General features: G+C 43.8%; 1 protein-coding gene across 7 annotated transcripts in view; it reads left to right on the forward strand.

The window, feature by feature from the left end:
* pacsin1b (protein kinase C and casein kinase substrate in neurons 1b) overlaps nt 1–15,540 on the forward strand; it is a 447,488-nt gene that overhangs the window by 417,711 nt on the left and 14,237 nt on the right. For 6 of the 7 annotated variants that reach the window (XM_068057059.1, XM_068057058.1, XM_068057060.1 and 3 more), the window contains 2 exons: nt 8,703–8,830; nt 13,181–13,285. In XM_068057059.1, the coding sequence (XP_067913160.1) occupies nt 8,703–8,830; nt 13,181–13,285 (233 nt within the window). The remainder of the gene's footprint in view (nt 1–8,702; nt 8,831–13,180; nt 13,286–15,540) is intronic. The other variant, XM_068057063.1, reaches the window with a different exon arrangement.

Below are 15,540 nucleotides of genomic sequence, written 5' to 3' on the forward strand. Positions count from 1 at the left end.
TGAGCTCCAGGTTTCGGAACTCGAGTGACGCTGGAGTCACTGTGGCGCATCCGCGAGGCTGAGAACTACATGGATAGCACGTTTAGGGAAGTAACAGAGTGCACACAGAGAGGTAATAGGTGACCGTCAGTCAGTCCAGGAAGGTAGTGCAGGAGTCTCCTGAGTCCATCTCACTCACTAACCGGTTTTCCGTTTTGATTACTGGTAAGGGTGATGCTTCCTCAGAGGAGTGCAGCCCGAGCCAAGTCCGTGACACTGAAGGTGGCTCAGCTGCACAGGAGGGAAGGAAGAAGTGTGGAAGAGTAATAATGGTAGGGAATTCAATAGTTAGGGGAACGGACTGGCGTTTCTGCTTCCATAGACGTGACTCAGGATGGTATGGTGCCCATGTCAAGGATGTTACTGTGCAGCTACAGGACATTCTTACGGGAGAGGGTGAACAGCCGGAGGTCGTGTAGTCCATCGGTACCAACAACATAGGTAGAAAGGGAGATAAGGTCCTGAAAACAGATTTTAGAGATCTAGGAAAGAGATTAAAAAACAGGACTTCAAAGGCAGTAATCTCAGGATTACTCCCAGTGCTAGGTGCTTGTGAGTACAGAAGTAGGAGGAGAGAGCAAATGAACGTGTGGCTGGAGAGATGGTGCAGGAGGGAGGGCTTTAAATTTCTGAGGCATTGGGACTGGTTTTGGGCAGGTGAGATTACACCTTAGCAGGACAGGCACCAGTATCCTCTCAGGAGGATTTGCTAGTGCTGTTGGGGAGTGTTTAAACTAGCTTGGCAGGAGCGTGCCTTTAATTTAGCCTTTTTCACATTTTTCTATATTTTGACCCTATTTGATGCAGGCTTTTGTTTCCGCTGCCATCTAATTTCACTTACTACTGTTCTTCCTACAATTACCAGCTTTGTTTGTCTCCTATCTGAAATCCTTCTCAGGCTCCCAGATAAAGGGCGGCACAGTGGCGCAGTGGTTAGCACCGCAGCCTCACAGCTCCAGGGACCCGGGTTCGATTCCGGGTACTGCCTGTGTGGAGTTTGCAAGTTCTCCCTGTGTCTGCGTGGGTTTTCTCCGGGTGCTCCGGTTTCCTCCCACAAGCTAAAAGACTTGCAGGTTGGTAGGTAAATTGGCCATTATAAATTGTCACTAGTATAGGTAGGTGGTAGGGAAATATAGGGACAGGTGGGGTTGTTTGGTAGGAATATGGGATTAGTGTAGGATTAGTATAAATGGGTGGTTGATGTTCGGCACAGACTCGGTGGGCCGAAGGGCCTGTTTCAGTGCTGTATCTCTAAAAAAAAAAAAAAAAAAGCTGGTAATTGTAGGAAGAACAGTAGTAAGTGAAATTAGATGGCAGCGGAAACAAAAGCCTGCATCAAATAGGGTCAAAATATAGAAAAATGTGAAAAAGGCTAAATTAAAGGCACGCTATCTGAATGCACACAGCATTTGCAGCAAGGTGGATGATTGACGACACAAATAGAAGTAAACGGGCATGATCTAATTGCCATTACAGCGATATGGCTGCAGGGTGACCAAAGCTGAAAACTGAATATTCAAAGGTATTCGACATTCAGGAAGGATAGGCAAAAAGGAAAAGGAGGTTGGGGTAGCACTGTTAGTAAAGGATGAGATCAGTGCATTAGTGAGAGAGCATCTTAGATTGAAAGATCAAGATGTAGAATCAGTTTGGGTAGAGCTAAGAAACAGCAAGGGGCAGCAAACATTGGTAGGAGTTGTTTATAGACCACCAGACAGTAATGGTAATGTAGAGCACGGTATAAACCAGGAAATTTGAGGTGCATGTAACAAGGGTAATAGAATAATCATGGGGAATTAAATCTACATATAGACTGGGTAAACCTAATTAGCACTAATACTATGGAGGATGAATTCCTGGAATGTATACAAGATGCTTTTTTAGAACAGTATGGAACCATCTAGATAATGGGCTATTTTAGATCTGGAATTGCGCAATGAGAAAGGGCTAATTAATAATCTCGTTGTAAAGGAACCTCTAGGGGAAAATGACAATAGTATGGTAGAATTTTACATTAAGTTTGAAAGTGATGTACTTCAATCTGAAACTAGGGTCTTAAATCTAAACCAAGAAAACTATGAAGGCATGAGGGGCAAGTTGGCTGTCGTAGATTGGGAAACTACATTAAAAGGTATGACTGTAGACAAGCAATGGCTAGCATTTAAAGAATTAATATGTGGTTCACAACAATTTTACATTCCTTTGAGGCACAAAAACCCAACAGGAAAGGTAATCCAACCATGGCTAACAAGAGAAGTTAAAGATTGTATTAGGTCAAAGGAAGAGGCTTATAAAGTTGTCAAAAAAGTAGTAAGCCTGAGGATTGGGAGCATTTTAGAATTCAGCAAAGGAAGACCAAGAAACTGATAAAGAAAGAGAGAATAGAATAAAAAAGTAAACTAGCGAGAAACTTAAAAACGGACTGTAAAAGCTTCTATAGGTATGTAAAAAGAAAGGATTAGCAAATGTTGGCCCATTACAGGCAGAGAGGGGAATTTATAATGGAGAATAAGGAAATGGCAGAGAAACAAAACAAATACTTTGTGTCTGTCTTCATGGAGGAAGATACAAAAGACCTCCCATTCTAAGTGGATGTGGTGTATTTGGATTTTCAGAAGACTTTCCATAAGATCCCACATAGGTTAATAAACAAAATTAGAGCACATGGGATTGGGGGTAATATACTGGCACGAATTGAGAATTGGTTAATGGACAGAAAACAGAGAGTAGGAATAAGCAGGTCATTCTCAGGTTGGCAGGCTGTGACTAATGGGGTACCGCATGCTTGGGCCCCAGCTATTCACAATCCATATCATTGATTTGGACGTGAGGACCAAATGTAATATTTACAAGTTTGCTGATGACACAAAACTAAGTGGGAATGTGAGTTGTCAGGAGGATGCAAAGAGGCTTCAAGGGAATTTTGACAGGCTAAGTGAGTGGGCAAGAACATGGCAGATAGAAATAATGTTATAAGATGCTAAGGGGACTTGATAGAATGGATACTGGAGGATGTTTCCTCTTGTGGGGGTGACTAGAACTAGGGGACAGAGTTTAAGAATAAGAGGTCTCCCTTTTAAGTTGGAGATAGGAGAAATTTTTTCTCTGAGGGTCGATATTCTGTAGAATTCTCTTGCCCAGAAATCATTGGAGGCTGGGTCATTGAATTTATTCAAGGACGAGTTAATAGATTTTTGTAAGACTATGAAGTCAAGGGTTTTAGGGGGCAGACAGGAAAGTGGAGTTGAGAGTACAATTAGATCAGCCATGATCTTATCGAATGGCGGAGCAGTCTCGAAGGGCCTAATGGCCTACTCCTGCTCCTAAGTCCTCTGTTACTAATGTGGAAAAATGTGAAGTTATCCACTTTGGTAGGAAAAACAGAAATGCAGAGGATTTCTTAAATGGTGAGAGATTGGGAAGGGTTAATGTCCAAAGGGACCTAGGTGTCCTTGTTCATGAGTGACTGAAAGCTAACATGAAGGTGAAGCAAGCAATTGAGAAGGTAAATGGTATGTTAGCCTTTATTGCAAGAGGATTTGAATACAAGAGTAAAGAAGTCTTGCTGCAATTCTATAGAGCCTTGGTGAGACCACACATTGAGTATTGTGTACAGTTCTGGTCTCTTTACCTAAGGAAGGATATGCTTGCCATCGAGGGCATGCAACGAAGGTTCACAAGACTAACTCATGGGATGGTGGAATTGACCTATGAGGAGAGATTGAGGAGGCTGGGCCTGTATTCTGTAGTGTTTAGAAGAACAAGAGGTGATCTCATTGAAAAATACAAAATTCTTACAGGGCTGGACAGGATTAGATGCAGGAAGGATTTTCCCCTGGCTTGGGGGGTGTGGGGGGGTGTCTAGAACCAGGCTATTTAGGACTGAGATGAGGAGGAATTTCTTCACTCGGAGGGTGGTGAATCTTTGGAATTCTCTACCCCAGAGGGCAGTGCAGGCTCATAGAGTCATAGAGAGTCATAGAGTTATACAGCACAGAAACAGGCCCTTTGGCCCATCGTGTCAGTGCCAGCCATCAAGCACCTATCTATTCTAATCCCATTTTCCAGCAGTTGTCCCACAGCCTTGTATGCTATGGCGTTTCAAGTGCTCATCTAAATACCTCTTAAATATTGAGAGTTCCTGCCTCTACCACCCCTTCAGGCAGTGTGTTCCAGATTCCAACCACCCTCTGGGTGAAAAAAGTTTTCCTCAAATCCCCTCTAAACCTCCTGCGCCTTACCTTAAATCTATGCCCCCTGGTTATTGACACTTCTGCTAAGGGAAAAAGTTTCTTTCTATCTATCCTAGCTATGCCCCTCTTAATTTTGTATACCTCAATCAGGTCCCCCCCCTCAGCCTTCTGTGCTCTAAAGAAAACAACCCTAGCCTAACCAGTCTCTCTTCATAGCTGAAGTCATTGAATATGTTCAAGACAGAGATCGATATATTTCTAGATATTAAAGGCATCAAGGGATATGGGGATAGTGGGAGGAAAAGGCGTTAAGGTCGAAGATCAGCCATGATCTAGTTGAATGGCAGAACAGGTTCCAGGGCCTGAATGGCCTACTCCTGCTCCTATGTTCCTATGGATGTCCAGCTTTGAGCTGCTAGATCTGTTCTGAATTTATCCCATTTAGCATGGTGGTAGTGCTACACAACACAATGGAGGGTATCCCCAGTATGAAGACGGGACTTTGTCTCCACAAGGACTCTGCTACCAGTACTGTCATAAACAAATGCATCTGCGACAGGTAGATGGTGAGGATGAGGTCAGGTAGGGTTTTCCCTCATGTTGGTTCTCTCACCACCTGCCACAGGCCCAGTCCACAAATATGTCTTTAAGGAAGCAGTGTGCTATCAAGCCACTCTTGTTGGATATCGAAGTGCCCCACCCAGAGTACATTCTTTGCCTTTGCTACCCTCGGCGCTTCTTCCAAATGGTGTTCAACCTGGAGGAAGAGTGGTAGGTGGCAATCAGCAGGAGGTTTCCTTGCCCATGTTCGACCTGATGTCATGAGACTTCATGGGTCCGGAGTCAGTGTTGGGAATTTCAGGGCCACTCCCTTCTGACTGCGTACCACTGTGACATCATCGTTGGTGGTCTGTCCTGTTATTGGGACAGGGCGTACCCAGGAATGCTGATGGAGGAATCTGGGACATTGGCTGTAAGGTATGATTCATTGAGTCAGACTTTTGTTATGCTGCCAGACCTGCTGAGTGATTCCAGCATTTCTTGTTTTTGTTTTGTTTAACTAATCTGTGGGACAACTGTCTGAGGACTTTGCAGGGTTGACTGGGCAGGATGTGCCTTTGTCATACTCTACCTTAGGTCGATGCCAAGTGGTCCATCCCAGATTATTATTCTTTGACTTTTCCCCTGTTAGGCCATTTCAGAGAGCAGTTAAGAGTCAGCTACATTGCTGTGGGTCTGGAGACACGTGGGCCAGACCAGGTAAGGACTGCAGATTTCCTTCCCTAATGGACGTTAAATGGATTTTTATGTTCTTCAAAGAAGACCACCAGTAATTGTAAACCTATTTGGCTCAGGTCAGCTGTCCAGCAGTCAAGTCCAGCTCATGCAGCTGTGACTAGCAGAATTTCCGACCAGCCCAAACCTAGCCAATGGCACCAGAGGGGAAGCTCTTGAAGTGGGGGCAGGCGTAGAAGGTGGTTGGGGAGGAGAGGGGGAAATCACAGCCAAGCCTGATCATCTCCTCCTCGACACTTCCAGAGATCGGACACAGGAACCCTGATTTTTTTGGTTGCATTTACCCCCACCACATTGCACCCACCCCACAACCCTATTCTACCCTGCCACAGCCCAACACACAAATAATATGACCCACTTCTTTCAGATGGAATGGGTTTAGAAGTTTCTATAATAAAAGCAAAATACTGCGGATGCTGGAAATCTGAAATAAAAACAAGAAATGCTAGAACCACTCAGCAAGTCTGGCAGCATCTGTGAAAAGAGAAGCAGAGTTAACGTTTCGGGTCAGTGACCCTTCATCGGAACTGACAAATATTAGAAAAGTCACAGGTTATAAGCAAGTGAGGTGGGGGTGGGGCAAGAGATAACAAAGGAGGTCTAGATTGGACCAGGCCACATAGCTGACCAAAAGGTCACGGAGCAAAGGCAAACAATATGTTAATGGTGTGTTGAAAGACAAAGCATTCGTACAGATTAGGTGTGAATACACTGAATATTGAACAGCAGCAAGTGCAAACCTGAAAAAAAACAGTGGGTAAGCAAACTGAACAAACTAAGATGAAATGAAATAAATGCAAAAAAAAGATTGTAAAAAATGTAAAAAAAAATGTTTAAAAAAAGGAAGAAAAAATAACTAAAAATGAAAGTAAAATGGGGGGCTGTCATGCTCTGAAATTATTGAACTCAATGTTCAGTCCGGCAGGCTGTAGTGTGCCTAATCGGTAGATGAAATGCTGTTCCTCGTGCTTGCGTTGATGTTCACTGGGACGCTGCAGCAATCCCAGGACAGAGATGTGAGCATGAGAGCAGGGGGGAGTGTTGAAATGGCAAGCAACCGGAAGCTCAGGGTCCTGCTTGCGGACTGAGCGGAGATGTTCCGCAAAGCGGTCACACAGTCTGCGCTTGGTCTCCCCAATGTAGAGGAGACCACACTGTGAGCAGCGAATACAGTATACTACATTGAAAGAAGTACAAGTAAATCGCTGCTTCACCTGAAAGGAGTGTTTGGGTCCTGGGATAGTGAGGAGAGAGGAGGTAAATGGGCAGGTATTACACCTCCTGCAATCGCATTTTACTTCCATTTTTAGTTATTTTATCTTCCTTTTTTTTACATTCTTTTTTACATTTTTTACGATATTTTTTTTGCATTTATTTCATTTCATCTTAGTTTGTTCAGTTTGCTTACCCACTGTTTTTTTTCAGGTTTGCACTTGCTGCTGTTCAATATTCAGTGTATTAACACCTAATCTGTACTAATGCTTTGTCTTTCAACACACCATTAACATATTGTTTGCCTTTGCTCCGTGACCTTTTGGTCAGCTATGTGGCCTGGTCCAATCTAGACCTCCTTTGTTATCTCTTGCCCCACCCCCACCTCACTTGCTTATAACCTGTGACTTTTCTAATATTTGTCAGTTCCGATGAAGGGTCACTGACCCGAAACGTTAACTCTGCTTCTCTTTTCACAGATGCTGCCAGACCTGCTGACTGGTTCCAGCATTTCTTGTTTTTATATTATATATATTATATTAGAAGTTTCTATGATTTGTATCTTTAGTTCTTAATAATTTACTATTGGAACATTTTCTCATGGGTCTTTCATGCCTTCACATCAGTTAAAGTTATTTTATTATTTTTTGGCGAAGTGTAGCTTTAGTTGCACGAATTTCAGATGATCCGTTAATAACTAGGCTTTAACAAATCTTAGTGTTATCTTATTGTACCAGTAGCATTTTAATTCCATCCCAGGTGATTGAAATAGAAAGACTAAGGGTCCTAAATTCTCTCTTTAAACCAGGTGTGGCCCTGGGTTAGGGAGTTAACGGAAGTTGTGTGAGATTGTCTCCTCTTTGTCGAGAGGAGGGAGAGAGTTTCATCACTTCTCCCCAGACTGTTGTTGAGCCTCACCTCCAGACTTGTATTTCCTTTCCACACTGTTTTGAAGAAGAAACCATTTTGCAGTGATATTAACGTTGGCATATAAAATACCTTTGTGCCACATGATCCCCCAAGTTAATGGCTATAACACTACCTTTGCTGCCTTTGTGATTTAGTAAACAGGCTGTCCAGTCTGCATCTAAGATCATACAGACCACCAGGTCCCGGTCCCAAATTCAATCCCTTCTTTGCAACTGGTTAGTTTTTAAAAATTCTTTCATGGAATGTGGGTGTTGCTGACAAGGCCAGCATTTGTTGGCCATTCCTAATTCGCTTGAGAAGGTTAATGTGAGCCACCTTCTTGAACCACTGCAGTCCATCTGGTGCGGGTGCTCCCACAGTGCTGTTAGGAAGGGAATTCCAGGATTTTGATCCAGTGACAGTGCAGGAACAGTGATATAGTTCTAAGTCAGGATGGTGTGTAGCTTGGAGAGGAACGTGGTGTTCCCATGCATCTGCTGCCCTTGGCCTTCTAGGTGGAAGAGGTTGTGGGTGGTAGGAACTCTACATTTGTGCTTAATTCCTCTGTATTAAGAAATAGAGAAGACAGCCAATATGCGTGCTCCTGGTCTTTATACAGTAGCATGATACTAGAAAATGCATCTCTTGACATTGGTTGAGGTTGGGACCAGGATTTGCTCTGGTGACTCTATACTCGAATAATCTTTAGCACTCATTTATTCATTGGGTGAAGTATTAGTGAGTGGCCTGTGCTGATGGAACTGTATTAGTTTAGTTTAGAGATACAGCACTGAAACAGGCCCTTCGGCCCACCGAGTCTGTGCCAACCATCAACCACCCATTTATACTAATCCTACACTAATTCCATATTCCTACCACATCCTCACCTGTCCCTATATTTCCCTACCTGAAGCATGACCGTCACCAAGGATCTCTCTCTCAGTTTTTATGTGAAATGGAAACTGTTGATATAAGTTTGCATGTGGTTGCATCCCTGCAGTTAAATAGTTTTGACTTGCTGTGCCTAAAAGGGGGAAAACATCTCTTTTACAGGAATATTCTCAGGACATGACTCACACAATTGCAAAAAGGGAGAAAGTAAAAAAGGTTAATGAAGGTGTTACTTTGACTAACGTCTCACCAGGAGGAGAGCAGGTGACTCAGGCTGTGGACCGGGGCAGGTAGGTGTACTCTAAAAAGTGGGATTTTAAAAAAATGAATAATTGTGGTAGAAAGCAAAGGATCTGATTTTCTTTTTTGCTTCTGCCACCTTGTGACCTGTACACTGGATAGGATCCACTCAGACATAACAATTGTGTTTCAAGACTGTATTACGACAGTAATGAATTTTATACAATGAGTTATCTACATATTTACTGGTGTTTTTATACTCGTATCTGATTAGATCTGCGCTGTGTGACTTTTGTTGGAATAGCAACATCATGAAATAGGTAGAACTTCAGCAGCAAGGACACACTACCTGAAGTCTCTGCTCCTATTTGCTCTGACCTTTAATTTGGAAATACAAAATGAGCAATTACATGACAAATCCATAAAATGATGACAGCAAAGTATGCCCAAGTGTGTAACTTTGAGACAAACTTGCAGGTGATCATATTACTGTCGCAGGGGAGGAAGATGCTGTTGAAATAACCTTGGTGAGCTGCTGCAGTCCATCCAATAGATCATGCATATGACAGCCTCCTTATGATGGAGTCATTTGATCATATTGTCATTCAAGGATAATTCCCTGAGGAGGACCTCCTACAACAATATCCTGGGCTTCTGCTGACTAGCCTCCAATAACTACAACCATCTTTTATGTCGGTATGACTCAAGCCTTTGCGGGGGGGGGGGGGTACCCTTTGAACCTCATTTACTTTAGTTTTACTAAAGCTTCCAGAAGCCATACTTTGTTGAATCTCATCATGATATCGAGCGCAGCTTTTTTAAAAATTCTTTCATGGGATCTGGGCATTGCGTTGCCCATTCCTAATGCCTGTGACAACTAAATGGCTTGCTAGGCCATTTCAGAGGACGGTTAAGAGTCAGCCACATTGCTGTGGGTCTGGAGACACATGTAGGCCAGACCAGGTAAGGACGGCAGATTTCCTTCCCTAAAAGACATTAGTGAACCAGATGGATTTTTACGACAATTGATGATAGTTTCATGGTGCCATTACTAAGATGAGCTTTCAATTCAATTTGAATTCCACCAGTTTTAGTGGTGGGATTTGAACCTGTGTCCCCAGGGCATTAGCCTGTTCCTCTGGACTAAGTCTGCAGCCAAGTGATTCTGGCAGAACCCAAGCTGAGCACTGGTGAACTGGTTATTGTTGAGTACATGTTGCATGATGGTGCTATTGATGATTCCTATCACTTTATCAATGATGGATCAGGGAAGGGTTTTAGGAGAGTAATTGGCTGGGTCGGACTGTTTATCCGACATAGAATACTGAATGAGCAGAAATTTCCTCCAACGAAATATTGGGAAGACCAATGCCACTGTTTTCAGTCCCTGCCACAAACTCTGTTCCCTAGCCACAGACTCCTTTGCTCTCCCTGTCAACTGTCTGAGGCTGAACCAGACCGTTCACAACTTTGGTGTCCTATTTGGTCCTCAGATGAGCTTCCAACAACATATCTGTGCCATCACTAAGACCATCTATCTTCCACCCCTGACTCCACTCCTGTCTTAGCCCATCTGCTGTTAAAGCTCTCATCCGTGCCTTTGTTACCTCTAGACTTGACTAGTCCAATGCACTCCTGGTTGAATTCCCATGTTCTACCCTCCATAGATTTGAGGTCATTCAAAACTCTGCTGCCCATGTCCTAACTCGCACTGTCCCTTTCACCCATCTATGCTAGCTGACCTATATTTGTTCCCAGTTAAGCATCATCTTGATTTTAAAATTCTCATCCTTGTTCTCAAATTCTTCCATGGCCTCGTCCCTCCCTATGTCTCTAATCTCCTTCAGCCCTGCCACCCTCTGAGATAACTGCTCCATTTCTGGCCTCTTGAGCATCCCTGATTTTAATTGCTCCATCATTGCCAGCCATGCCTTCACTTGCCAAGACACCAAGCTCTGGAATGCCTCCCTAAACCTCTTCGCCTCTCTACTTCTTTTTCCTCCTTTAAGAAGCCTCTTAAAACCTACCTCTTTGACCAAGCTTCTGCCCCAATATCCTCTTATATGGCTTGGTGTCAGATTTTGTTTGCTAACACTTCTGTGAAGTGCCTTGGGATGTTTTACTATGTTAAAGATGCTATATAAATACAAGATGATGTTACGTTTTTCCTGTTTTCTGTGGATGTGATGTACATGGACAATCTTCTGTATTGTTGGCTAGATCTCAGTGTCGTTGCTGTAGTGGAATAGCTTGGTTAGTGGAGCATCTAGCTCTGGTGTGCAGGTTTTCAACACTACTGCCAGGATGATGTTGTTGCACTATGGCCCAGGGCTAAAGTATCCAGAACATTTGCTGCTTCTTAATATCACGTTGAGTGAACCAAATTGTCATTTACGATGGTGGGAACCTCCGAAGGAGGCCGAGTAAGGTCATCCACTTGCACATTTGGCTGAAGACTCTTGCAAGCCTTGCGTCTTACACTCATATGCTGGGCTCCACTATGAATCAGGACGAAGTTATTCATGGACAGCCCCCCTGTTAGTTTCATGTTGTCAGCACTGTTCTTTACTGGATGTGGTAGTGCCTCAGAACTTTGCTGTGATCTATTGATTGTGGAGTCACTTAGCTCTACATAGCCTGCTGCTTTTTGGTGCTAAGTTAACTAGGTTTGTACCTCATTCTAAGGTTTGCCCTCACTGTAGAGACAAGGCTTTGCCTTCACAAGGACTGTGCAGTGGTCATTTCTGCCAATTCTGTAGTGTCTGCAACAGGTAGGTTGATGAGGATGAGGTTCTGTTGGTTTCCTCACCACCTGATGTAGGCCTAGTCTGACAGCTATGTCCTTCAGGGTATAGCCAGTGGTGATACTACTAAACAGCTCTTGCTGGTGCACATTGAAGTACCCTACCTAGAGAATGTTCTGTGCCTGGTAGGGAGTGATCAGCTGGAGGTTTCCTTGACCTGTTTGACCTGCTGTCATGGTCTGGAGTCAGTGTTGAGGATGCCCATGGCCACTTCCCACCCAACTGACTGTCATTCAGGCAAGTGACATTTCATCACACACCCAATTGTGCTGATGGGTACTTCCAATTTTCTTATAGAACATTGTAGCGATTACTTACAACTGAGTGGCTAGCTAGGATACTGCATTAACTGTCATGTGCTGAAGTGTGGGACTGGAGGTACATGTACGCCGGACCGGGTACAGATGGCAAGTCTTTTCTCTGAAGGTCATTAGTAACCTAGTTGGGTTGTTATACCAGTCGAGAAGCTTTCATGGTTATTTTTCTGGCATTACCAGATTTATTGAGTTCAATTGAAGATCTTTCCATGAAGGTATTTAAACTCATGAGCTCTGGGTACCTAGACTAGTACCAGAACCACTAGGACCTCCTGCTGCAAATTGTCTGTTTATCCAAGTCCCTGAGAACATAGATAGGGATGTCCTTTAAGGATAAAAACACTAATATTAGATGGCTAATGGAATGGAAATATATTCAAGAATTGACTCTATTTGACACTTACTGAGAGTACATTTGGATCCATGAAAGTTGAATTTACCTTGGTCTGCCCAGCAGGAACAGGGCAGTAATAGCTTGACTTTGCTGGACGTACTACATCATTCCCACTCATCCCATCTGCCACTATTTTGGCTGGGCCTTCACAACATAGGTAGAAACTTCTTTTACAGTATTCAGATTGGAACAATATGACATAAGTAGGACCCTGAGACAATTTTGAGGTGATGGGCAGAGCATGTGGTGAGCACCTTAACCAGTGGTGCTTGAAGGTAAAATGGTTGAGGAAATCGCTCACATTTTGGGTGGGGCTACGTGGAGCAGGCGTGCACAAAAAAATTCTGGATCACTTGCCACCGATCCCAACAGAATTGCCTCAACTCTCTCCTCACCCCACCAACCCCATCTCACGAGGCTTCAACTGTCGACCGGCTCAGTGTGGAAGCCATCCACTTTCCTGTCATTTCAGAACAGAGAACCCATTTGTTTCCCATAGCTCACCAGCAAAATGTAACTGAAGCCTAATCCTCTGGCTCAAGCCTTCTTCAGCAAGAGTGTGCATGCCCCTCCACATGCCTGTTCTCCCAGTAGTTAAGGCCCTTCAAATGTCCTAACATTTTGGGACTAAAATTCATTGCAGGCAGCACCAAGGAACTATGCAATAATTGAGGTTTATCCCTCAAATTGGGCTGTTTCACTATTGCATTTATAAAGCCTTGTGTCCCAAAGTCTTTTGCAATTAATGAAGTGCAGTGATATAGGGAAAAGATTAATTCTGGGATTTATTAGAAATGAATAGTATTTTCGAGTCCTCAATGAGCAGTTAATTGTTTCTAGGGATTCTTTACAAATACAGGTGTCCTTTTCTCACTCCCTGAACAGCCATAGTATCTGCCAGAATAATGAGAGAAGTTGCAGTAATAACCCTTTTGCTGAGGATGAAGTCAACCAGGAGGTGAAGGAGATCCAGAAAGAGGAAAAGAAAAAGTTGGTGAAAACTGTCTTTTCTTGGGGTAGCTTGGAATTTTTCACTAACATTCACTAACTTTAGCTGTTCAGTGGGGCAAACCTAGAAATAAGACTGTTGCCCTCTGTGCCTCTTTCTGTATCTGTAATGTATATATTCATGACTTAATCTGTCTTAATTTTGCATCACAGTGGTTCTTTACATCTGGGTAAATTTCTCACTATCTTTCTATCTTCCTTGCTGTGTTTTTGATAAATTACCTATATAAATATAAATCTGTATTATGCTGTCTGCATTATGTAGTCCTTTAAACGAAGGTAATGCTTTTCTAGTGTTTTAATATAAAGCTTGAAGGGCAAGAAAAGTACTTTGTGTTTAAACTTCTCCCCCATTTCACACATACATACAAAAAGATGTTAGTTGTTTTTCTTAAAACAAGCTGATTTTCTGACCATGTGGACATCCTTCCTGCTAGTCTGATCAATGTTGTCACCATGCATTCTGGAATGACTCCTTTGGAAGCATGCTTACGGGCATGAGTTGAATCAGCACAAGAACTGATTCATAGCTGCAGCACCTTAGACACACAACCCACCCTCACTTTCAGAGATTGAGATTTTTCAGCCAATAGCCTGCTTTCCCAAGGTGCAGCAGTACCAGATTAACACTTTGACTCCACATTTACTAATGGAGTGAGTGCCTCTGGAGTCCTTACCAAGGATGTCGAGGAGCAGCCTTACTGGACCTATGTCCTGGTTCTCCATACAGCTCAAAAAATTGTTTTTTTTTTATATACTGAATATTCTCTATAACATGAGTACTTACAACAAAAGGATTCATCTCCTTTAATGAAAAATCAACTAGCTGAAGTTCATTCTTTAGGTCTGTAGGCTGTTCAGATCAAACTATGGTGCTTCGCTCATCTTTAACCTCATCTCTGCTGGATGCATGTAATAATGCTAATTGATCAACTTTCATGAATTTTGTTGTGCTATTTTACATCAGTATAATGAAAATATCTGAAGATGGAATTAAAAGAGAAAGTAACTGCAGATGCTGGAAACCTGGCATAGAAATAAAGTGCTGAAATAAACATCAGGTTATTTAGCACCTTTAATGAGAAAGGAAATGAACACCTGAAATATTCACACTTCTCTCAACAGATGTTGACTGGTTTGGTGTGTATTTCTAGTGTTTTCCGTTTTTATGTGTTAACGCTAACTTTTCCCCAAGTTAAGGCAGTAATAATTTTAACAGTCCTCAACTGATCATGGGAAGAAGTAAACTGTCTCAGAATAAACTTGAGGACGTGACAAGGCCCACAAACCCATCAAATTAAACACTGTAGCTTCCCGTAATTGTAAAATAAAAACACAATATCAGAATTACACATCTGGTCAACCAATAACAGAAAAAGAAATATTAATATTAATGTCCTTTCAGACGTTGACTGTCCTATGTATTTCCCACGTTTTCTGCTCGGTTGGGATTTTGTCCAGGAGGTGAGGCTGCTGACGTCGGGCCGAAGAGTCGGGGGAACCTCGCCTCTGCATTTTTTCTGACCCCCAGATCGATCCTTTGGTCTTTTGGGGTCAAAGTTTAAGGAGGCGGGATCCCATTTCCTTTAAACACTTTTTAGGGACAGGTATCCTGCCCCCAAGAGCTGCTTACCAATCACAGGGCTGGTAGTGCAGCCATATCGGCAGCACCATCGGGAGCAGTGGCCAGTGCTGGTACTGCAGAGGCCTCGGACCCAGGCCCAGCGCTGGAACCACGGGACCAGAGGTAGGGGAAGCAGGGTCACCGGGGCCAGTCCAGAAGGCCCCCGCAAGGGGGGTGGGGCGCACAGTCAGGAGGAGGGGGTTCCCGTGGGGTACATTTGTTCCTGGTGGGGTTCCTCCATGGGCCACAAATTGCCCACGAAGGAGGGCCCCACACCCCCCACGCCCGCAGGGAGGGTGCCTCATTTTCCAAGGCATCCTCCGTGCAAGGCGGAGGCACCCCCCCCCCCCCCCCCCTCCTCCCCACCCAGCGCTGGTAAGATCCCAGCGGCGGCGGGAAGAGGCACTTATTTGGCCTTTCGGCGGGAAGGCTGTCATTGTCCTATCCTGCCCACCCCGGAGATGCGCAACTGGGATACCCGGCGTCTTGTTCCGTGGCGGGTGATTCTGCCCGATTCTCCATTTCCCCCACCCACGCCACGAAATCCGCCGTCAGGATGAGCACATAATCCAGCCCTTTGTCTCTGATTTTTTTTTCCTTTACCATGGGGAGT

Source organism: Heterodontus francisci, chromosome 25 (assembly GCF_036365525.1).
Source record: "Heterodontus francisci isolate sHetFra1 chromosome 25, sHetFra1.hap1, whole genome shotgun sequence".
NCBI lineage: Eukaryota > Metazoa > Chordata > Chondrichthyes > Heterodontiformes > Heterodontidae > Heterodontus > Heterodontus francisci.